The sequence below is a fragment of the Theobroma cacao genome, chromosome 2 (genome assembly GCF_000208745.1).
Source record: "Theobroma cacao cultivar B97-61/B2 chromosome 2, Criollo_cocoa_genome_V2, whole genome shotgun sequence".
NCBI lineage: Eukaryota > Viridiplantae > Streptophyta > Magnoliopsida > Malvales > Malvaceae > Theobroma > Theobroma cacao.
Genome location: NC_030851.1, coordinates 37885892 through 37908751, shown reverse-complemented (window position 1 = coordinate 37908751; position 22860 = coordinate 37885892). Strand labels below are relative to the sequence as shown.

General features: G+C 33.4%; 3 protein-coding genes across 3 annotated transcripts; 2 read left to right on the top strand and 1 right to left on the bottom strand.

Moving 5' to 3' along the window:
- Positions 5598-6318, top strand: LOC18610011. The gene is made up of 2 exons (XM_018115176.1): positions 5598-5785; positions 5932-6318. The coding sequence occupies exons 1-2, from the start codon at positions 5614-5616 to the stop codon at positions 6129-6131; spliced, it is 372 nt and encodes a 123-aa protein (XP_017970665.1). The 5' UTR covers positions 5598-5613; the 3' UTR covers positions 6132-6318.
- Positions 8339-8977, top strand: LOC108660806. The gene is made up of 2 exons (XM_018115187.1): positions 8339-8514; positions 8663-8977. The coding sequence occupies exons 1-2, from the start codon at positions 8400-8402 to the stop codon at positions 8893-8895; spliced, it is 348 nt and encodes a 115-aa protein (XP_017970676.1). The 5' UTR covers positions 8339-8399; the 3' UTR covers positions 8896-8977.
- LOC18610010 (histidine kinase 4) lies at positions 11470-20696 on the bottom strand. The gene is made up of 11 exons (XM_018116008.1): positions 19285-20696; positions 18681-18914; positions 18401-18570; positions 17323-17541; positions 17046-17232; positions 16893-16944; positions 16557-16786; positions 16189-16287; positions 15261-15973; positions 14079-14585; positions 11470-12153 (listed from the first exon to the last, which is right to left on the bottom strand). The coding sequence occupies exons 1-11, from the start codon at positions 19624-19626 to the stop codon at positions 11895-11897; spliced, it is 3012 nt and encodes a 1003-aa protein (XP_017971497.1). The 5' UTR covers positions 19627-20696; the 3' UTR covers positions 11470-11894.

Genomic DNA, 22860 nt, shown 5'->3' with positions numbered 1-22860 from the left:
TTTTTAAAAGAGTATATAGAAATGCATTAATGTATTACAAGAACACAAAATATAAAGAGTATAACGGCAAGATTTTTGCACTCAAGTATTTAACTTATTAATTGATGTATAATCTTTCTATTTAAAGAGTAAGGGTTCGAATCTCCTTTCTCTCAATTCCCAAAAAAAAAAAAGGTAGGGTTCTCACAAACTCTGGAGGAATTTGTATTCAAATTTAATAGTTTTTTTTAAAGACATTCACAAAGATAAAATTTAATATTTATGTTTTACTCTAATTCGATTAATAATACTCTATAAAACCTAAATCTATTTATTTAGTTAAAAATAATGTGAGCACCCGTTACAAAACTCAATTTGACTTGAATTTAATAGTAAAAAATGAAATCTAATTATTTAATTTTCTGTATCTTATTAGTCTAAATTAAATTAATAAATTCAAAGTAAATTTTATATTTAAATAATTTATCAATTATACGTAAGTCTTATACTAAAAATAATATTAAAAAATTCATTATTTATAATCAAATTCAAATAATAGATCTTTAAAGTTACTATTCATAACTTACCCAAATCCGCTTATAGAGTACTTTACTGTTGTTTAAACGAGGCTAGTAGTTTCGGAAACTGGTTCATATACTACCTATTGTCATCTCCAATCTAAGAAACAAAAACAACAAAAACCCTGCAAATCTTCCAACTTCCCTGTCAATAACCATTCGTTCATCACATTTAGCAAAATTTCTTGTTCAATAGTTCTTGTTTTTTTTCTCTCTCTCTCTGCCATGCAACCCTTGATTTTTCATTCCATTTGCAGATGTAATTTTTAATATTTCCTGTTGTTCCTGAAGATTTAGTAAATTTCCTTTTGTTCCATTGCTAGACGGTTTGTGAATTTCATGCCATCGACTTGCTTGTCAAAGTGCCTGTAAGAGGTTGCGATTTTCTGTTCTTTGAATTTAAAATGAAACTTTGTTGGTGCAGTAATGGATTTTAGTCAGAGGAAGGTGGGAGTTGATTGTGGATGAGTTTGGGTCGAGCGTGGAACAGATGAGATGGACAATTTTCAAAGTCTTTTATTGTTAAATCAGATTGGAAGTTGTTATTATTCAGATGTATAATGAGAAATCTAAATCACGAGATAAATGGTTTATATTTAATAAAATTGATCATTTAAGAAAAAATATTAATAATATTATCTTTGTGCATACTCGGCCAATGTCTTCACACACTCCTTAACTGATTTTAGTGTTGATAGATTAAAAATGTTTCATACGTGGTGGTATTTATTATTTCAAATTTCGTTTCAGTTTATTCATTGATCTGAAACTTAGTGATTGCATTTTATATTTTAAAGTTTTAAATTGTATCAGTGTTTGATATTAATAAAATTTTACTTGACTGGCCAAAAAGGAAAAAAGTAGCTTTTATTTGATCCATGTTCTACATTACAAATCCTTATAAATTGTAACAGGAAGAAGCAGCTCATCATCCAAGTCTTGATGGTTCCTCTGAAATGTAAGTAATTATTCCTCTTGTCTTAAGCCAAATAAAAGTTATTGCTTTCCCTATGATTATTGTGGCTAATTTATTAAATAAGAATTTTCCTGAATTGTTTTTTACTTATGGAAGAATGGGTACTTAAATAACTGATTTGATTAATTTAAATGGAAGTTTGCATTGGAAAGGTAGTAACAAATTTTGTTAAAATATCGCAGGCAGGATAGCATTACCCCTGCCAACGCCATGCATTCTCAAGGCAGTCTTTAGTTAATGATTTTTCAAAAAAGCATGTCGTGAAGGCAGCAGTCTAATGGCTGCTTATGATAGTAATTCCTCTAATAATTACTAAAAATGATTATTCTAATATTCTGACTCTTTATTGCTAGTTGTGCCAATTATTGTATTTTGATATATTAAATTTTAAGGTGCAATGCCTCCACACTTTAAGTATTAATCAAAATTCTAAATAAAGTTATTAGTTTTCGAAATAGACATTCTATCCTAAAAATGTAAACATCGTTAACAAAGAATATAAAATGACTAAAATGTTTTTTTTCTTTATTAATTTTAAAAATTATTTTTTGAAAAAAAAAAAAGAACACCGGTGTCACACCCCAGACCTGAGGCATAACAGACACCGCATACCTGTAAGATATAATCTTACAAACATGCAAGGCTCAAAATAATATATCTTAACCAACTAACTAAATGGGTCAAATATATTTATAAAATATAATGATTCTCAAGGGTAAGATGTAAATATAAAATCCTGAACCATTAATTTAATATAGTTCGATGTTCATAACATTTAAACAATCCTAAGACAATCTAAATCCATATACTAAATTATGAAACATTACTTCTCAAAATTTTCATGTAGTTGACCAAATCACGACCTGAAAAAAAAGTGAAGGAAGGAGTGAGTCCAACAGCTCAGCAAGTGACTAACATCCCTTCAGTCAGATTAAGCATATATAAAACATTTAGGCCAAAAATTTTTGTTCTCATATAAATATCAAAAACAAAATTTTGGGTAATCTAATTCAAATAACAGAATTATTTTAATTTCAAAATTTTTAAATAACGGATAAAATATGATTTCACAATTATTACAGATTTTAATGGTCTCCTATAACATGCAATGGCCATACTTAACCCCCTACGGTATAGGTCATAATTATAACAGAAACCACAATTAACCCCAATGGCATGGATCATAATCGTATCGAAACAACAATTAACCTTAGTGGCATGGGTCATAATCGTATCAAAACCACAATTAACCCTAGTGGCATGGGTTATAAGTATATCAAAAGCAGCCATTGGCTACTATAAATAGATATCACAATCACCACTATTTTGTATCCAGTGATGAGGTTGGGAGATCGATCTCTAGTTATATAATACATGTCGTCATGGCTAATGTTTAACCCCCATTGCACGAATCATAATATAAACATACTAGGAGACAAAACAAAATATATTTTTTGATTACTCAAATTCACGAAACGGTAATATTCACTTTCACAAAACACATATCATGCACATAAAAAACATATATATTTCAAACTAAGTATTTACATATGTAATCACAAAAATAATCATATATGCATATGTTATACAAAAATCACATTAATATTTCAAAATCAGAAATCATATTTCATAAAAATTCACATTCTAAAATCCAAAACACAAAAATCATATATATATATTTTGCATGCTCAATCTGATATTTACAAATCATAAGATAAAACATATTATACATAATATATGAAATTCAATTTCACATTGAGGCTAATTTTTTTTAGGGTGTGAAAACATCAAAGAAATACCAATCACTTGATTTTGTCAATTTCACTTTTAAGCAGCAAATCAGAAATTCTCCTAATAGCTTAATATTTCAAGAAACTATATACAAAATCATAACTGAATTTACAAACAAATCCTACAAAGCAACTTTTCGTTGATCATCCTAAACACTTAGGGTGTATAACGACTTCTATTGCAATTTAAAAACATTTTCGATTAATAAGGTAATATTTTTATTATAATATTTCTTTTGAATTAATAGTAAAATCAGATAAAGTTGAGAATTAAACTTAAATCATAAAATTAGTGACGATTTTAATTTCTGATAGAAGATAATATTAATTTCATATAAAAATCATATTTGTAATTTTTTTCTAAATTTTTTATATTTTAACAAAATTTACTAATTTAAGAAATAAATTTATAAAAGATAAATATATATACTTTTAGATAAAAAAATACAGTAGATATCACATATCCAATATACAAGAAGTTTATATCAGAATTTATCAAACATTAATTAAAATTAAATTTTAAAAATTTTAAAAAGAAATTCTTTATTTTCTGAAATTTTCATAATCTATATGGTCATTTGACCTACTTTAAGCTCTTGTAACTTTTAACCCATATTGTTTCGAGTGATACAATTAACACTAATTTGAAGTATTCATATCATAATATAATACTAAAATTTGTTTCGATTAAAAAGAACACAAGATTCCTAAGTTTCAAAAGCCAAAAATTTTAAAAATCATTACTAACTTACCTAGATTTCTAAATTTCTAGTATGAATGAACATAATTTAAGGCTTTAATTCTCTTAACATAGGAAGTCCCTAACCCAGCCATTGACACTGAATTAAAAACCTTATTTTATACTACAAAAGCTCTTAAAGAAAAGACCCAAAATGTTATCAGAATATAGAGTTTCGATGACCCAAAATTGGGTCATCAAATCTGTTAAAATTAGATTTTCAATTAATTTCAAAAATTCATATCTTTCTAACCATAAAACCAAATGAGATGCTAAAAAAACCATTGGAAATATTTTTTCAAGATTTTTCCATTGATACCTATCATGCCACCGGAACAGTACTAGATTTAAACAAAATTTAAATAAATATAAACTAAGGTTAAAGCTTGATCATATCTTAATTAGAAATTCCTCGAATACTTTTTCTTTTTCTCTATCTTTTTACTTTCTCTCCTTCTTCTAATTGTCTTTCTCTTAAGCCCCCTAATATAAAACTAATTTAACTTCTATTGATTTTTTTTTCCAACTGATTGCTTTTTTTTTTTTTAAACATGATAAGATAAACTGATTGATTTTCTTTTTACAATATGATAAGGTAAAACTGATTGATTTTCATTTAAACGTGATAATGTAATCTGACACTAGCTATAATATAAATATTAAATAAAATGATTTTTTTTGTGAGGGATATTACATGACTTTGATATCATTTGTAACGATCCAAATCCAACCACTGATCCAACAGCTTTTCGAACCTAAACCATGTGGCACTTAAAAGCTTAAACTCAAGTTAGTAGTGGTAATGGACTTGAATTGTTATATAGGTTTTAACAATCACATTCATATCTGATGTGAGATATCACAACCAGTTGATGCTCCCCTCTCAATGCTTCTTTCCTAAAAGAGCACTGATAAATATTTTTTAAAAATAATAAAAGGTAAAATTATCATTTCAATATTATCATGTCATCAAATTAATGAAAACACTAACAGTTGATTAATGGTTAAATCTATGTATTTAATAGAAAATATTTTTTGAAATAGAGTATTTATTTTAAAAATTAATAGACATATTTAAAACTTTAATTAAAACTTAAAAAATAAAAATATTTTACCCAAAATTTCACTGATGTATTGGGCTGAGTTTCTCTACAGGCTTCTCCAATCTTACTGTGTGGCGTCTGCATTACGGTCACACCACAAGTCAATATGGCGTTACGTGCGAACTCGCTCATATAAGCGGAAAGCAGCATTTTTTTTTCCTGTTTTGTGTTATATGTTCGGGGCATGGGCCATAGGCGGGACTGACACAATTTGCACCGAATTGCCGTATTACAGACCTCCCAAGTCAGCCCAAAGCTCCGTACCATTTTAGCTTTTCACCCAATTGTAGGCCCATCATCCGAAAGAAAAAACAATTTAATTTTGGTTAGATTGCCTTGACCGAAGAAAGAAAGATTGCAAATATTGGACGGCTCAGAAAATTAGAGGCTTATCATATTTATATACATATATGGGTGCTGCGAAACATAATTGCCTAAACACCATAATATGTACTTTCTCTTTGGGAGACACCCAACATCAGTTCTTAGAGGAAAATATATGGTTGGGGCTAATATGCTAATCAAACCTCCATTTTCTCTCGTTCTTTGCTGCTTCCTCTTGGCATCGCTCCTCTGCATCCGGCATGGAGTAGTCGCTCGTAGATTACTGGAGGTTCAAGGTTAGTTAATTTCTCTTCGTCTACTAATTTTTCTAACTATAGTCTGTACATCAAATTTTGTAGCTAAATCTCAACGTTTTTGAATGTATTTGATAGTCGGGTTTGTTTTCAGTTTTATATATATATCCCCATGTTTGATATTGCAGAAAATGACAATGGAACAAGCAAAGTGGGAATAAGAAAAAGTAAGCCAACAACAGCACCATCTTGGGTTGGCCAGAATAATCCTCCAAGCTCACAAAGCCACGGAGTTAAAACAAGTCAGGCAACTTGCACGAGGGCTAATCGATATAATCGTGATTGCTTACCTCCTCCTAATAAAGCAGTCATAAGAAAAGCTCATTGAAAAAACTCTAGCTGTCCTTTTGGAATAAAATTTTCGAGAGGGTATTATCTACTTTGTTAGTGATGTTATCATTTGCTTGGGAAAATTTCAATTAAAGATTCACGCCTTGATATCTGTCGTGTAAATTTTTATTCATGCGAGAAATCTTTGATATATGTCTATTCTTTTGTGAAGTAAAAAAAAGTAAAAATCTTTCCCTCCAAAGAATCAAAACTATTTGAAATATTTAGAAGTTTTGACTTTTATTTTTCTGTTGTAACGAGGAATTAGAAAAGAAACTATATGTATTTTTTTCAAAAAAAACATCAATAATGGTTTCATTGTTTGGATTTAATTACAAAATACTACCTTTTTGTGGTAGCAGTGCGAGTTAGCTCATCGCCGGACAGACCCTGCCACGACTACCCTGCATATAAAGAAAAAGTTATCAAAACTCCATTTGGTTGCTAATAAGATCAAGCACAAACCCCAGAGGACAGGGGCCATGATCATCCCACAGCAACTAAATTTCCTCTAATTATACTAACAGCCCACTATGTTAAGAACCAAATGATAAAGAGAGCACCTGCTTATGCCGACTCTGTAGCCATCCATGTACTTCAGAGCCTTTACTTTCAAAACACAGTCATGTGCATTGACACGTATGAGAAAAACCCATACCCAAAAAGCCCATTTATTACGGCAGCCAGCGTTCAGCTTCCCAAAGAAGTGCCGCACCAATTTCAAGTTACGGTAAAAACCGAACGTAGCAAACGTAGCCGTTAACATCAAATTAAACACCTCATTTTATATTACAAAAATCATCAAAAAAAAAATTCAAAACGTTACCGGAATATGAAGTTTCGGTCACCCAAAGTTGGGTCATCAAATTCGTTAAAATTAAATTTTCAATTAACTTCAAAAATTCATATTTTTTTAACTATAAAACCAAACGAGATGTTACAAAAACTATTGAAAAGATCTTTTCAAAACCTTCTTATTAATACCATCATGTAATAAAAACAATACTAGATTTAAACGGAAGTTAAATAAATATAAATTAAAGTTAAAACTTGATCATATCTTAATCAAAAATTCATCGAATACTTTTCTCTTTTCTTTATCATTTTACTTCCTCTCATTCTTCTAATTGTCTTTCTCTTAAGCTTGTTGATATAAAATAAAGTTGACTTCTATTGATTTTTTTTTTCAATTGATTGCTTTTCTTTTTAAAACATGATAAGATAAACTAATTGATTTTTTTTTAAATATGATAAGGTAAAACTAATTGATTTTTTTTAGACATGATAATGTAATCTGACACCAACTAAAATATATCTACTCTATTTTAAAATGTCATTTCTTTTTTTTCTCTCTTTTTATTAATTACATAACTTTAATACTATTTGTAACGATCCAATCACTGGCCCAATAGTTTTTCAGATCTAAATCACGTGGTCTTTAAAAATTTAAACTCAAGTTGTTAATAATTATGGACTTAAATTGTTATATAAATCTTAATAATCACATTCATATCTGATGTGAGATATCACAACTAATCGATGCTCCCATCTCAAATTTGATGCTTTCTTGCTTAAAAAGCACCAATAAGTAATTTTTAAAATTAATAAAAAGTAAAATTATTATTTCAATATAATAACGTTATCAAATTAATAAAAATATTAACAGTTGATTAATGGTTGGACCTATATATTCAATAGAAGATATTTTTTGAAATAAAATATTCTTTTAAAAATTAATAAATCTGTTAAAATTTTAATTGAAACTTAAAAAATGAAAATATTTTACCGAAAATTTTATTGATGTATTGGGCTGACTTTTCTCTTAAAGCTTCTCCAATCTTACTGTGTGGCGTCTGCATTACGGTCAGACCACAAGTCAATGTGGCGTTACGTGGCGGAAGCAGCACTTTCGTTTTCTGTTATGTGTTATATGTTTGAGGTATGGACCATTTGGTGGAACTGACACAATTTGCACGGTATTGCCGTATTACAGACTTCCCAAATCAGCTCAAAGCTCAACACCATTTTAGCTTTTGACCCATTTGTAGGCCCTTCATCCGAAAGAAAAAACAATTTAATTTGGGTTAGACTGCCTTCACCGAAGAAAGAAAGATTGCAAATATTGGACGGCTCAGAAAATTAGAGGCTTATCATATTTATATGCAGATATGGGTGCTGTGAAACATAATAGCCTAAACAGCATTATATGTACTTTCGCTTTGGGGGCATAAGTTCCTAGAGGAAAACATATGGTTGGCCACATAACATGGCTAAAATGCTAATCAAACCTCCATTTTCTCTCATTCTTTGCTGCTTCCTCTTGGCATCACTCCTCTTCATCCGGTATGGAGTAGTCGCTCGTAGATTACAGGAGGTTCAAGGTAAGTTAAGTTCTCTTCGTCTACTTATTTTTCTAACTATAGTCTATACATCTATTTTTGTATCTAAATCTCAACATTTTTGCATTTATTTGATAGTCGGGTTAGTTTTTAGTTTTATATATATATATCCCCATGTTTGAAATTGCAGAAAATGACACTGGAAAAAGCAAAGTGGGAATAACAAGAAGTAAGCCAACAACAGCACCATCTTGGGTTGGCCAGAATAATCCTCCTATCGCACAAAGCGCTTCAGTAAACAGAAGTTGGGCAACATCTCGCTTTGCCACTTATAGACAGCTTGGCCCTTTCCGTGGAGCACTGCCATCGAATGGCACGGTTAGAGGTTGCCAGGTTTATAATCGTGGCCGTCGTATTCCTTAGTAAAGCACGCAAAAGAAAAGCTCAATGAAAAATCTCTAGCGGTTTTTTGGAATAAAATTTCCGAGAGGGTATTATCTACTTTGTTAATGGTGTTAACATTTGCTTGGGAAAATTTAAATTAAAGATTCACACCCTGATATCTGTCGTGAAAATTTTCATTCATGCGAGAAATCCTTGGTATCTGTCCATTATTTTGTGAAAAAGAAAATGCAAAAATCTCTCTCCAAAGAATCAAAGCTACGTGAAACATTTGGAAGTTTGACTCTTTTTTTTTTCTATTGCAACGAGGAATTAGAAAAGAAACTATATGTATTTTTTTAAAAAAAAGCATCAATAATGACTTCATTGTTTTGATTTAATTACAAAATACTGCCCTTTTGTGATAGTAGTGCGAGTTAGATCATTGCAGGACAGACCCCTGCCACGACTACCCGGCATATAAAGAAAAAGATATCAAAACTCCATTTGGTTGCTAATAAGATCAAGCGCAAAACCCAGGGAACAGGGGCCTGCTCCCATACAAAAAAAGAAAAAAAAAACTGAAGACCGACCATGATCATCCCACTGCAACTAAATTTCCTCTAATTTTACTAACCGCCCACTATGTTAAGAACCAAATGATAAAGAGAGCACCTGCTTATGCCGACACTGTAGCCATCCATGTACTCCAGAGCCTCTACTTCCAAAAGATAGTCATGTGCATTGAGACAAATGAGAAGAACCCATGCCCAAAAAGCCTATTTATTACGGTAACCAGCATTCAGCTTCCCAGTTACAGTCGAAAGAAGTGCCGCACCAATTTCAAATTACGGTAAAAACAGAACGTGAAACCCTGAGAGCACCTCACAAGCATCAGGAAAGGAAGCCCTTTTTCCAAACCTGGCCACCAGGAAGCTGCCGCCCAGTCTCGGTCTAAACACTCAAACCAAGAAAACTATATGTGTTTGGCCAATGTTCGAATCAGATATCTAGACCTTTTGTTTGAAACAGTTGTAATTACTTAGCCCTTTTTATCTTAACAATAGAAAAGGGAAGCAGTACTTGAAGACCTCTGCTGTTAAATCCAGTGCTGCACTCATCATGAGTTACCCCCAACCCCAAGTAATACTTTCGCAGTCAACATTTGAAATTTTATTATAAAAATTTCAATCTCAAATCCCAAGATAATAGGGATGAAATTTATGAGATTTTAGTTTACACAAACTCAATTGTCAAGTTTAAAAACTTCATTATCAATATATAATAATACAAGTTAATATACAATATGAGTTAGTCCTATTATTTATAAGAGACTCCTTGTACATTATTTTCTTTCTCAAGGTCGCTGTTTTTGTACAATGGCAACACATTGACCACACTTTTCCCTTTAATTATTCTGTTAAAGTTGACATAATATCTATATTTTAAACTACATGACACGCCATGTGTTATTTTCTTAACATTCCATATTAAAAAGTCAATTATTAATAAAATAATCAGCAACTTGCAAATCTGTAAGAAGATACAGTAGTTCTGTCACCCCTGCTAATACTTTTAGCAAATAAAATGGTAATCCATTTTGTAAATATTAGATTTTGACATGTATGGATGACAGACTAATTATTATAGTACGAATTTACAACACTAATATGGTTTATTCCAGAATCTATCAGCAAGGATTTCAACCATATAATATCACAGCATGTGAATGTAGTAGAACAATACTCTCTTACTGTTGAGCTGCGTGACACTAGCACCTGCTTTTTAAATTTTCAAGTTACTAATGAATTGTCAGAAAATATACTAAAATCTGTAATAGATTTTCTTATATCAGGGTTTCCTACCCAATCATTATCAAATAAGTTGTAAGACATAAGTTTGATTCTGCCTTCATCAAAGTCTCTTGTCCAAGTGCTGTCTTCAAATACTTCAAGACCGATGTGCTGCCATTAAATGCACATGCCCAGGCTTATCTATGTATTTGTGATAAGACCTGAACAACATAAGCTATATCTAACCTGGTAAAGCAGCTTGTATAAAATAAAAATGTATATCTCCTTGAAGCAGTAGCATGGAAGAAACATAATTAATCCCACGTCTCACTTCTCCTCTGTTTCTTTACTCATCATTTTTGTTTTTAATTTTGTCATATGCCCTTTTGATCTTCACGTACCATCCAATTTATACATTGAAATGATAATGGCACCTTCAATTTGAACAGGTAGCAGCATCCATGGCAACGAGGTCGACTGGACCGTATCAGCTGGCACCAAAATAACACCAGGACCATGCAGTCATAGACTACGCATTAGCAGAAAAGACCATTGTTGGTGCTGCATGACAACCTGCGTGCCATAGGAAAATATCAGATGGTGAAGCTGTTTGCCCGCCCAAACCGCCTTTGGATCTTGCAATTCCATAACTCGACATACTTTGATGGCTACCTCTCTAGTCGTTCAAATGAACCGTGCACTTGTTTTCAATAATAGAAAGGACCAAATGATTTATTGTTCGAGTGTGTAAAGTTTATAGCTTTTTGAAAGGCTGCCTATAAAATGGGACATCCAAAATAAAAACTATGTATGCAGAGCAGACTGTTCTAGTTATACCTATCTCTTTCTGACATTTAGAAGCTCAATAACAACGCGTTTACGACAAAATTTATAAAAATCAAGGCATATCGACCCCTTTCCAAATGTTCTGAAGTCTCCAGAGAAAATGAGATTTACACCTTTGACTCCATCCCCTTGAAAAGATCTATACAAACAGATGGGGATGACGTTCCTGTCGTAGTATACAAATACTGAAATTCTAATCGAGTTAAAATTGAAGTTGGTTAGAAATGATTGCCAGAACTTGCTTAAGATGCGGTCAAGAATCCTCAAAAATCCAAGCAAACCATGCAGTAGTTCTTGTCAGCAGAAAAGCACCAGCAGGATGGGAAAAATTGCTGGTAAAGTCCAACCGCATATATTTTTCTGTTTCGATTTGTCTGCTTTCTGAAGAGGGTGGAGCTGCCACTATGAGTCTGAGATGGGTTTGGCTATGAAGAACTTGGCTACAGCTTGATAGAGATTTTCTTCCTCAAAGGGCTTTGAGACATATCCATCCATCCCACATTTCAGGCACTCATCATAGGTAGCATGAATTACATCAGCTGTCATGGCTAATATTGGCACATGCCACTCACCCTTTCTGGCAGACCCTTCATCTAAGCCTCCATTCATCTGTTCATTTGCCTGGCTCTCCATCTTTCGAATCCTTCGGGTTGCCTCAAACCTGAAATAGAGGTTCATGCTATTAGATTCCCATCATTATCTTCTTTATACAACGATTAATTCAAATTTATTTGTCTCAGATGTAAAGGAGATTTATCTGACACAAAATCTGTAATCAGAAAGGAACCGTGGACAGCATTTGAAGAAAGTAAAATAATGATTATCAACTTGTATTGAAATGAGAAAACCTTGCTAGAGATGCTGCTTAACAAAGAAATTGGAATGGTAAATCGTTCCTACTAAACGCTATTAAGCAATAAGAAAACTAATTTGAATCCCCGCTGAACACAATAAAGACCATTTTAGTTAAAGGAGATGTCCAAACACCATCTGTGTTATTGTAGAATGGAAAAGGAAGCTGGAATAGAGAACGGCAGAATGTGCCCAAGGATTGGATTGGTGTATTCAGATTTTCAAGAAGTGCCAGACTGTTTTGAACTGTTTGGTAGTCATACCATTGACTAGTGACATCATTTTGAGAAAAATTTGGTTAAAGAGGAGAGGAAGCCTTAAGGGAGAGGAAAGATTTTGGTGAACGAATGAAGTGTTACAGTATGAAATCATGTGAAAAAAAGAGTCATCATGCATAACTTGTGGTCAGATGTTGGTTCACAGAGGGCTATCTTCATTCAAGGAGATATGTCTCTCCATAGGAATGCATATTTCTAACTGCCATAGTAGGAAAGATCATGAATTCTGACATGCATTCAAACACACCACAATATTCTAATGTGGCCAGCAAGCCAAGACTAGAGGCAGTAATACAACATTTGGTGACATGCACCCACTCTCAGCTTAAAATATTTCACTTGTTCAGTACGTGGATTTGCACAGATGCGATGAATGACAACATAGAACAGTCATATGCGAAAGAAATACCAGCAAATAGAACTTCATTAAGTGCAAAGGGGCATTAAGCAACTTCCAATAGTTAAGTTTTAAAAATGTTCAATGCTTCATGAAGTACAAAGTTGCTACAACGATTGAAACAGTAAATAATGTCGTGTAAACCTCAAATATTATATCTAAAAATAAAAGTTGGCCAAATAGTTCAAGGAAAAGGTATCCTATGTCTATCAAACTTTCTCATAATAGCCCTTCAACTTGCTTCATCTATTATTTTCTCAAACTACCTGTTTTCCTGAGACCATTCTTCATTAGCATCAATGTTCACAACCAGAAATTGCAACTTCATAAGGTTCAACTCCACCCAGTTGTAATTAAATTTAAGCTCTATTCTTAACTAATATGGGTTGTCTACCCTGCTCTCTAACAAGTGATTTCCTTTCCATAAAGCACTACCTTTCCTTAGCGCAGACTACTCACAGAAATCTGCTTCACAAGGATTTTCTACAGTTATCTTTCATCAAGGCTTTGGTTGTCATTATGTCCTCTGAGATTCAAAGTTACTGCTTGATGTCATGTGTAATCTGACGAGATAGGATGTGTGCTTGATGTCATTGTTCCTATTTGTATAGTATATCTCTTGGTCTAAGGTAGATCTACAATGGTCATCAGGTATCATTAGCCATAGGATGTGTGCATACGTGTCTAGATGGAAATAAAAACAGATGAATAGGAAAAGAAGCATGGATAAGCACAATGTCATAAGCGAAAATGGTTTACATCTTTTGACCTGCTAACTAAAGTGTTATAAATTAAAAATAATTTACCATCCCTTAGAAATCAAAGCAACCCATTAGTATACACTGACATCAGATAATTGCCCACAAATATTCAGCAGAATGACACAACAAAATACCCATAATCATATAATTACCTAATTTAGCATTTTAATAGTGGGAAACTATTCATCCCCATAGATAAACCATTTTTTTCTTTCTTTTTAATGTTTCGATTGTCAATTACTCAATGAGTAAGGGACGTACACCATTTTTTTTGAAAGATAAGATGTGGTATACATACCCATCCATTTCTGGCATCTGAATGTCCATGAAGCAAGCATCAAAAGAGTGTGGAAGCTGAAGCAATTTTAGTGCAGCTTTTCCACTTTCAGCACATTCTACAGCAGCTCCAAACTTCTTCAATGCACCAGCAGCAACTCTACGGTTTACCATATTGTCATCAACTACTAGTATTTTCTTTCCACAGAGTAGGCTCTGGAGAACTGAAGATCCATTTGGCATGTCTTTCCCAGGCTGCCTCTTCTTCCCTATCCCCAGCACCTGATGAAGACAAGCAGCCACCATACTTGCCCTCATAGGTTTCATTATTGTAGTATCCGCAAAACCTGCTGCCTTTGCTTTCTCAAGTTCAGCATTTGTAATGTTTGTTGCGAGAAGAGTCATCTTAGGCAACTTAAACACATGTCCATTCTGTTTCCAGTCCATCATGCGGAAGCTCAAGCTACCATCCTCACCAGAAAGCCATGAATCCTTCTCGACAAGAATTATATCTGGCTGGATTTTACTTCTGCAATATTCAGTGAAGTAATTCTACTAAGTTATACATTACAGATTGATAGAGGGAGCATGGTTTTTTTTCTCCCAATGATCTATATTAGTTGGCCTTCTTATAGCAGTTTGATGGTTGGTTTGATTTCTAAAACCATCTCTTACTCTTTTAACATTCATCATCAGCAAAAACAAGTGATTGGCACTGTAACAGTGTCACACTGGGGATCAAGGAGAGCTTTCTCCTTACTAAAATTTTGTTTGACTTCTACAGGATAAAGGGCAACTATATTATTTCCCTAAAACACCACTTTCCCCAGAAACCCACCTCAACCCAGCAAAAAATTAGTGAAAGTTCTTCCCCAACTAAGAAATGTTAGAAATTCAGGATAAGCTTGGGTATAGTCAATAGAATAAACCTCAGTCTCGGGCAGTTAACACAATTGTTAAAACATAACAAATGTAAAAGTTGCTTTCAAGTGAATTGGTAAGGAATCACTAGGCATTAGAAAGGGTTCACCTGAAGACTGCTAGAAGTGTTCAAAAGGAGTAATCAGGAGATCTTGTCAATGTGATTAAATTATCAAGCAAATCATGACCATCATGCAAATTCCAAAATGCAAAGCATAATTTTACTGATATTTTCTAGTTTTTTTCCCAAATAATAACAATTATAAGTGGAAATTCAACTTACCCACATGAAGAACCATTTTTTCCACATGCAGAGGCTGCTATCTTGACACTACTTGCAACTTCAACCAGTATACCAAGCCTCTTCAAGTGGTATCTGGTTACAGCAGCTCTAACTGGTTTACCATCAACTACTATTGCTTTCAATCCTCTAAAACCAGAAGGAAGATCTTCAGCATTAGATTTTTTGGCATCACTATATGGAACTTTTCTGCACCTCCCAAAAACAGCAGTGAATGAGAATGTGCTCCCAACTTGTGGCCGGCTAATGAAGCTTATGTGACCACCCATTAGCTCAACCAAACACTTAGTAATGCTCAAGCCTATACCAGTTCCACCATAATTTCTTGAGGTTGAGCTATCTGCCTGCATAAATGGCATGAAAACCCTGTCCTGCGCGATTAAAGGGATCCCAATGCCAGTATCCTCCACAGAAACCATCAAAGTGACATTCTCAGAAGCTTCATCAGCAACTGTCATGTTTATTGAAGCATCATATCGCGATTCTTCATCAGCAACTAAATGCTTGAAGGAATCCCAACTGTTCCGCTCATCAGCTGCTTCATAACCACTTAAGGTTTTAAACTGGCGTGCACCTGATATCAGCAAACCTTCATCTGACCCTCCATTCAAACAAGTTTCACCTTTTGCATCTACCATGGGCTTTGCGTTTTCAGCCAGATGGACTTTAACAAATATGTGTCCTCGTTCGGTGAACTGTCAAACACTCAATTTATTAAATGACTACCAACTTATCACAATGAAAATTCATTAAACTCAATCAATGCAAATTGACAAAGCTACTTTTGGGTTAAGATCAAGAACCTCCATCAATTAAGTAGATAACAATCCAAGCAAAGGGTTATGGAGAAAATTAACTTCTACTACCTAAACAAGTGAGAAAAAGAGTGAAGGTTGAGCAATTCACTTACTTTAACAGAGTTCCCAACAAGATTCGTAATGATCTGTCTGAATCTCCCCGGATCCCCCTTAACCATTGCTGGAACTTTATCAGAAACAAATACTGCCAGCTTCACTTCCCAAACAATTACACCATATTTGGATCATTGAAGTGCATCAGGGACACCACCATTTATTGATGTCCAAACCCACCGAAACAGAGAAAGGAAAAGGGAAAATAGAAGGCACCAAATTAGTTCCAGTATTATAAATCATAAGTTTTTTTTTTTTCAGTCATAGGCATCCCCTATATGCCTATCGCCTATAGGAACTATCTAAAACAGAGAAACATACTGAAAAATGAAGCACTAGGTTTTCTATTACTTTTATCAGGACTTACCTCAACATCTTTGTTTCTAGACTTCTCAGAAAATAAAGAGAGCACGTCATCTAGGATAGATCGAAGGTTAAAGGGGACAGTTTCTAGCTCCAATTTTCCAGCTTCAATTTTTGCCCGGTCAAGCACTTCATTTATCAGTGTTATCAGCGCCTTTCCACAAACTTGAGCAGTCTGAGCATAATCCCTTTGTGTCGAACTTAAATCTGTATCCAAAAGCAAAGCAAGCATCCCTGCAACCAATCAAAAATTCATGAGAACGTTGCAGGATTAAAATCTGTAAATGTCCTTGACCGTCAAATTTACAGAGAAAAACTTAAGGAGAGATCTGGAATATACCAAGGATGCCATTCATGGGGGTCCTAATTTCATGAGAAACTGTTGCCAGAAACTGATGTCAAGAACACAAGTGACACTCGAGTTATAATTAGTTTTAGCTTGGAAAGAGGTGGTGAGCCCTGTGTTGATATATGTAAAATAAAAAAAATATACCTGTGATTTGGCAACATCAGCAGCTTCTGCTCGAACCTTCAGTTCTTGCATTTCATGGAAATCATCTTCAACTTTAACAATGTGTATTGCCGCACCATATAAGATATAGCCAACTAATAAGCAAATCACAAAGAATAAGAATGCGGTGGTTAGCGCTGTCCACGATGTGGGTGCCTTCTGATGATATCTGTTCAGAATGCCAAATAGTAAGTGCTTGCAAAAACAACTCCAGTCATTCCGTCTACCTTGTGAAATAATTAAATGCTGATACACTTACCTACATATCATTTGATGCCTCCTAAATGGATCTCCAAAATCAAGCTTGCTCTCATGCAACAGAGCCAAGTCACCATCTTGATTTTGGTGCCCATACATGATCAGGGGATCTGAAGGGTTAGTAACATCATACACATTCACTAGAATCTCCTGATTTCCAGCAAGTTGTCCAAGAAGATTCTCCACAAGAGACTCCACATCAAAGGCTCCACCAAGGTATCTGTGTTCATTTAGAAGTTTGTACATAAGAAAAAAAAATCTATGATATCCTTAAGCAATGCACTAACTGAAGCAATTTGCCCCAGTTTTTTCCTTCTTCTTTTTTTTTTTTTTTTGAGAGAAAGGGAGAGAATGTGCCAGGTTTTTCAAGCCATCATAATAACGGCAAGACTAGTTAGCCAGCAATAAAGGTAGTAGTATTTTTTAAAAAATTAAGATATCTTTTTAATTGCTAAACACAAATTCGTGGAGAATGTAAAAATGCCATATGTCAGGTGTAAATGATGTAACTAGTGGTAAAGGTGCTTATGGTGGCACCAACAGAAGTGCTGGCAACAGTATCAAGTCATAAAGCACCACATTGCTGGTAGTAATCACAATGAAACAGCAATTGTTGTCAGCAGTGGTAGCAAAAATGGTGATGTCAGCATATCCGTAATAGGGAACAAAAGCAGGGACTATCCTAGAAACTTGTCGAGGTGGTAATAAGGGTTGCTTTGAACAATTGTGGAGGTGTTTTCTGATTATCTACTAGAAAAATAACTGTACATTTTCTGCATAACTGATATACCTTCAAAATAACTAACTTCATCAGCACAAATCACATGAACAAAAGTATAAAATTTTTTTTTTGAAATGTGCATTCTAATACAACTGCAGTTGCAATAGACCACAAACTTTCTCATCATCAACACTCTAACCATCTTGTGTTGCTTTTCAATTTGACAATAAATTTCAAAACCAAGTCAAATATGTTCACTAACTCTAGTAGGAACAAGCTTACAAACAAGATGAAGAACAAAAACAAAATTAAACAAAAACTTGCCATTCCAATTGGAAAGACAAGCTCTAGAACTTACCCTGCAGTTGCTTCAATGCGCTCTTCCACAGTCGGTGTCGGTGGGAGCTTGGATTTGTACACAGGAAATGTCAAAACAACACCAAGATGATGAGAACCCAATAGCCTAAAGGGGCTTGTTAGGACAGCTTTCCCAGTAGCCCTGGCCCTCAAGATGTTTTCTCTGTCCTCCTGCATATTGCAAGACAGATAATTGCTAGTCCAGTCAAACACTGAACTTAAACATCAGACTAATTTAAAGCTAAAAATTATAAGCTAAATGTAGATGGTCAAGGACATACCTCTCCTGACATCATGTCAAGTGATTCAATGTAAGAAACAGTTTCTTGAGAGAATATCACAGGAGCATATTCATCTCGAATAGGAGAAGGTTCCTTCTCCATTGTCTTTATTGTCCAGCCATGCTGCCTTTCGAATTTCTCCCTCTCTGAATTAATCACTCTTTCGGCATAGGCAACCCCACTAAGCAGCGGCCTCTCAAAAGCGGTACGGGCAGTGTACTCCGCAAAGGTCTCCTGCATTTCTTGCAAAAAACCATAGCCCAAAGTGCACAATCAGAAAAAGCAATAATCCAAGCTACCATTTTTAATTTTGTAAACCTCAGTCAGAAGATGAACAAGAAAAATATTTCATACTTAACAAATAAAAAAAAAGGAAAAATATTTCACCATCTTGGATTTCGAAGAAAACATAAGATCAACTAAACTAAATTTTCTGAAGGTTATTTTTCTTAACAGAATACTAGCAAATGTAAAACTCAAAACTAAATTGAAAATTTCCAAACTTGCCAATTTCCCTCTATTCTCCACAGAAACCATACAGAACTCCCACAATTCCACCAACAAGAAGGACAACAAGATCAAAATTCAGGAACAAGAAGCAAACCTGATCAATAGCAGATGGATTCTTGTAGTAATGAAAAGTGGACACAAGAATGGCCAGGGCATGAACATGGTTAACACTAACACTGAATTGATCCTGCAACATTCTTGCCCTCTGATCACACATGCTGCTCAGTACTTCCTTCCTCCTTACTTTGTTGTCAGCATCCATTTTTTTGTAGATCCAAGTGCTCAGAAAAGCCATCACCATTACCCAAAGCAACAGAAATTTTGGCAACCAAGCCCGGTTTGCCTGTATGAATGTGTACCCCCTCTTGGTCCCCATTTGTTCATTCACTTTGACAGCCACTGAGTGGTGGTGGCTCTGCTGCTGCTTAAGACCCATCAGCAAAAGCACAAGACTATCTCAACTTGTTTCTCTATGTCTTCTTGTTTTTCTTCTTCTTTCTTTGATACCCACTTCATATCTGAGCTAGAAAAAGCCCCCAAGAAAACATGCATCCGCTATTAATACGGCAACTTTCTTTAAAGTACTGGCAATTTCAACAAACAACCTTTTTCTGAAACAGAAAGAAAAGGGTACCTGCTAAGCTAAAACTCTAAGTTTATTTATCATTATAGCATTGTTTTGCGTGATTCAATAACCAAGAAGTTTGAAAAACTAATACAAGCTTGAACAAAGAAATGGCCCAAAGAACCAGCTTTTACAATACAAAGACAGAAGAGAAGAGAGAGACCCAGAACTCAAAAAAGAGAAAACTTTTCAATTCTCAGGGACAAGCATGGCTCTCAAAAGATGTAAAACAGCTCTAATTCCAAAGACATCTCATTATCTCTCTCTACAAAAAAAAAATTGGGTTCCTCATTTTTTTTTTCTCTCTTGCCATATAAAAAAATTGGGATTTTCACAGAGATACAACACTAATCATGTTCTCTTCCAAGCGTGAAAGTGTTGTTTTAGTTTAGGACAACCAAGACAAAGAAGAGCACGTTCACTGTTTTTCTACTATATTAAAATCAAATTCTGCAGATTGACCAACAAACACTCACAGCAAAGCACAACAAAGCAAAGGACCCAACCCAAAAAGAAAAAAAAATAATAAAAATAAAAGTGAAAGATCTTTGGAGTAAGAAATGGGGTCATTTTGAAAGGGAGCAACAATGAATACCTGTACACAAGGCAGAACTGGTATACTACATTGAAAAATAGTGAAAAACCAAAAAAAAAATTCAGTACTAATTATTTTTCCTTGGTCCTATTATTTTATTTTGTTGCAGCAATAGTTTTATACACTTTTTTAATGTTTCCAACTTTCATCTTTGCTTTCAAAGTAAAACTGAATCGAATTTTTAGGATTTTTGCAGATACGCTGTTGTCCCCCTGTAGACATAAACCACATAAACTAACACTTTCTCTCTCCATACATGCTTCACTCTCTCTACTTTCTCTCTCTCCTCCCCTTCTCCTTTCTTTCCTTTTCTTTTTCTTTTTCTTTTTCGTTAGTATTAATAATTACAACAACAATGAATTGTTGTAGTCATACGAGTACAATCTTCTCCCCCATACCTTGTCCCCTCTCTTAGTTTTTTTCTCCTTACTTTTCAACTTGATGATAAAGAGATTTTAAGCAGCACTAGTAGCTTTCCTTGACTTCTTAAAAGATATTTCAACTTAATAAATATAGGTGTGAAGTGTTATTAAGGATTATTGTGTCATTTATGTATGAATTCGATAAAATCAGAACGTGATGTGTCATTAAGTCATTACGTATGAATTCTTCCTGTTTTTTTGTCTTTTGAGAAATTGGGTTGGCATGAATTATAAAAAGAAATGAATAAAGTGAATTAAAGAAAGGAAAAAAAAAAGATATTGGGATGTTAATTATTATTGGGGGAGTAGGGGGATTGACTTAAAAGGTGGACCAAAGGGTGCATTCAACATGTGATTTGATTGCGTTTTTTGATTTCTTTGAATAAGAAATTAGGGGGGTTGCTTTTCTGTCTCTCTAGGTGGTCTGTGGAGGAGAGAGAGAGAGAGAGAGAAATACTAAGAAAAGAAAAAAGAAATGAAACCAAAAAAGAATATAAAAATGAAAATAAAGAGGTGGGAGGTGGGGGTCTGAAAATCGCCATCACATATCTTTGGGATAATGACACCGCGACAAGCCACGGATCTCATTCCCTCCTTCATTGACATCACACCCCTTTCCTTCTTAATTCATTTTCCACTTTGCCCCTTTTTCCCATTTTAGACTTTCTTTCCAGGTTTCTTCATTTTTTTTCTTTTTATCTAAAGAAAATATTAGGAAAATTTGGAAGGAATTAAATAGGTAAAAATACCAAACATCTTTTACAACTTGTTCGGTATCGATCTTTCGTCCGTATTTAGCTTTGGACAGAATTTACCGTCCAATTACGGTTGAGAAATTCAATCATGTGGAAAAGAGTGCTTTATTTTCTTTTTCATAATTTACCTTGAATCAAGTAAATTTTGGTGGTTTTTTATAAGCATAATATTTAAAAAATTTTAAATAAATTTTTTATTTTTTTATTACGTTCAATCAAGATTTTTTTATATTTTTATTTTAAATAAAATAATTTTTTATAATTAATTATTGATTAATTAACATTAATAAAAATAACATTTGTTATTTTATATTATGTGATAATATTGATATAACATGTTAACATGTCATAATAAATAACGACGTAACATATTCACGTGAAATGATGACACAAACACGTGATATTTTCACACCTCACGTAACATAAAAAATGATAAGTGACGGTTAATGATAAAAACCTATTTAATTTAAATTAAAAATATAAAAATTTAATTGAACGTAATAAAAAATAAAATTTTATTTATTTTTTTAAATAATTTAATTTTTTAAAAATATTATATTTCTTTTATATTATGAAATAATTATAAGTAAAAGGAAAAAAACAATTAAATAATCCAACAACCACGCACAACGTATCTGTTACATTCAACGGCAAATTAAATGATAAGACTAAAACATGATAAATATAAATGTTTAATTATTCTAAAAAAAATTCTTTTCCGTTCTTGTTAGTTGTACCTAAAACCTATTTTTCCAAAAGAATCATATGTAAAAGATATGCTAAGCTGGCTTTGATTTCACGTGTAGCGAACAAGATTTGATTGTCGATCATGATCATGCTTGGGCCAAAATTCTTAAAACTAATTTATGTTTGATGCATGTCTCATATAGCATGTTCGTTACCTGTATTTTCCTTTATTTATTACTTAGCACTCGTATTTAATTTGAAGAAAAAGTTGGAATATATTTGTCTGCTTTGTTGGAAAATCTGCCCAAGATGCTAAAGTTTATTACAACAATTAATGACGCATCTAATGTAATAGTTTTACTATATAGTAAATAATATTACAGCACATACCTTGAGCTGATGAATCCGAAGAAGACACAGTTGCTCTGACTCTGTAATTTAAACAAACACAGGAAAAGCTGGTCCAACGTATTATGCTTCACCACCTTCATATGAACCCTCATTTATTCTCTCATGAAAGTTCAGAAGATTAAGATGATTGCTAAAAATTTTGTACATTTAAGGTCACGTTAGAGTTTTATGAATT

Excerpts from the sequence above, each read along its gene's own strand:
- LOC18610011 (XM_018115176.1), top strand. The coding sequence starts at position 5,614 with ATGTACTTTCTCTTTGGGAGACACCCAACATCAGTTCTTAGAGGAAAA. Across the intron at positions 5,786-5,931 it reads TAGATTACTGGAGGTTCAAG|AAAATGACAATGGAACAAGC; the intron begins GTTAGTTAATTT and ends TTGATATTGCAG.
- LOC18610010 (XM_018116008.1), bottom strand. The coding sequence starts at position 19,626 with ATGGGTCTTAAGCAGCAGCAGAGCCACCACCACTCAGTGGCTGTCAAA. Across the intron at positions 16,945-17,045 it reads CTGATGTTGCCAAATCACAG|TTTCTGGCAACAGTTTCTCA; the intron begins GTATATTTTTTT and ends TCTTGACATCAG. Across the intron at positions 16,288-16,556 it reads CTAGAAACAAAGATGTTGAG|CTGGCAGTATTTGTTTCTGA; the intron begins GTAAGTCCTGAT and ends TGGGAAGTGAAG.
- LOC108660806 (XM_018115187.1), top strand. The coding sequence starts at position 8,400 with ATGGCTAAAATGCTAATCAAACCTCCATTTTCTCTCATTCTTTGCTGC. Across the intron at positions 8,515-8,662 it reads TAGATTACAGGAGGTTCAAG|AAAATGACACTGGAAAAAGC; the intron begins GTAAGTTAAGTT and ends TTGAAATTGCAG.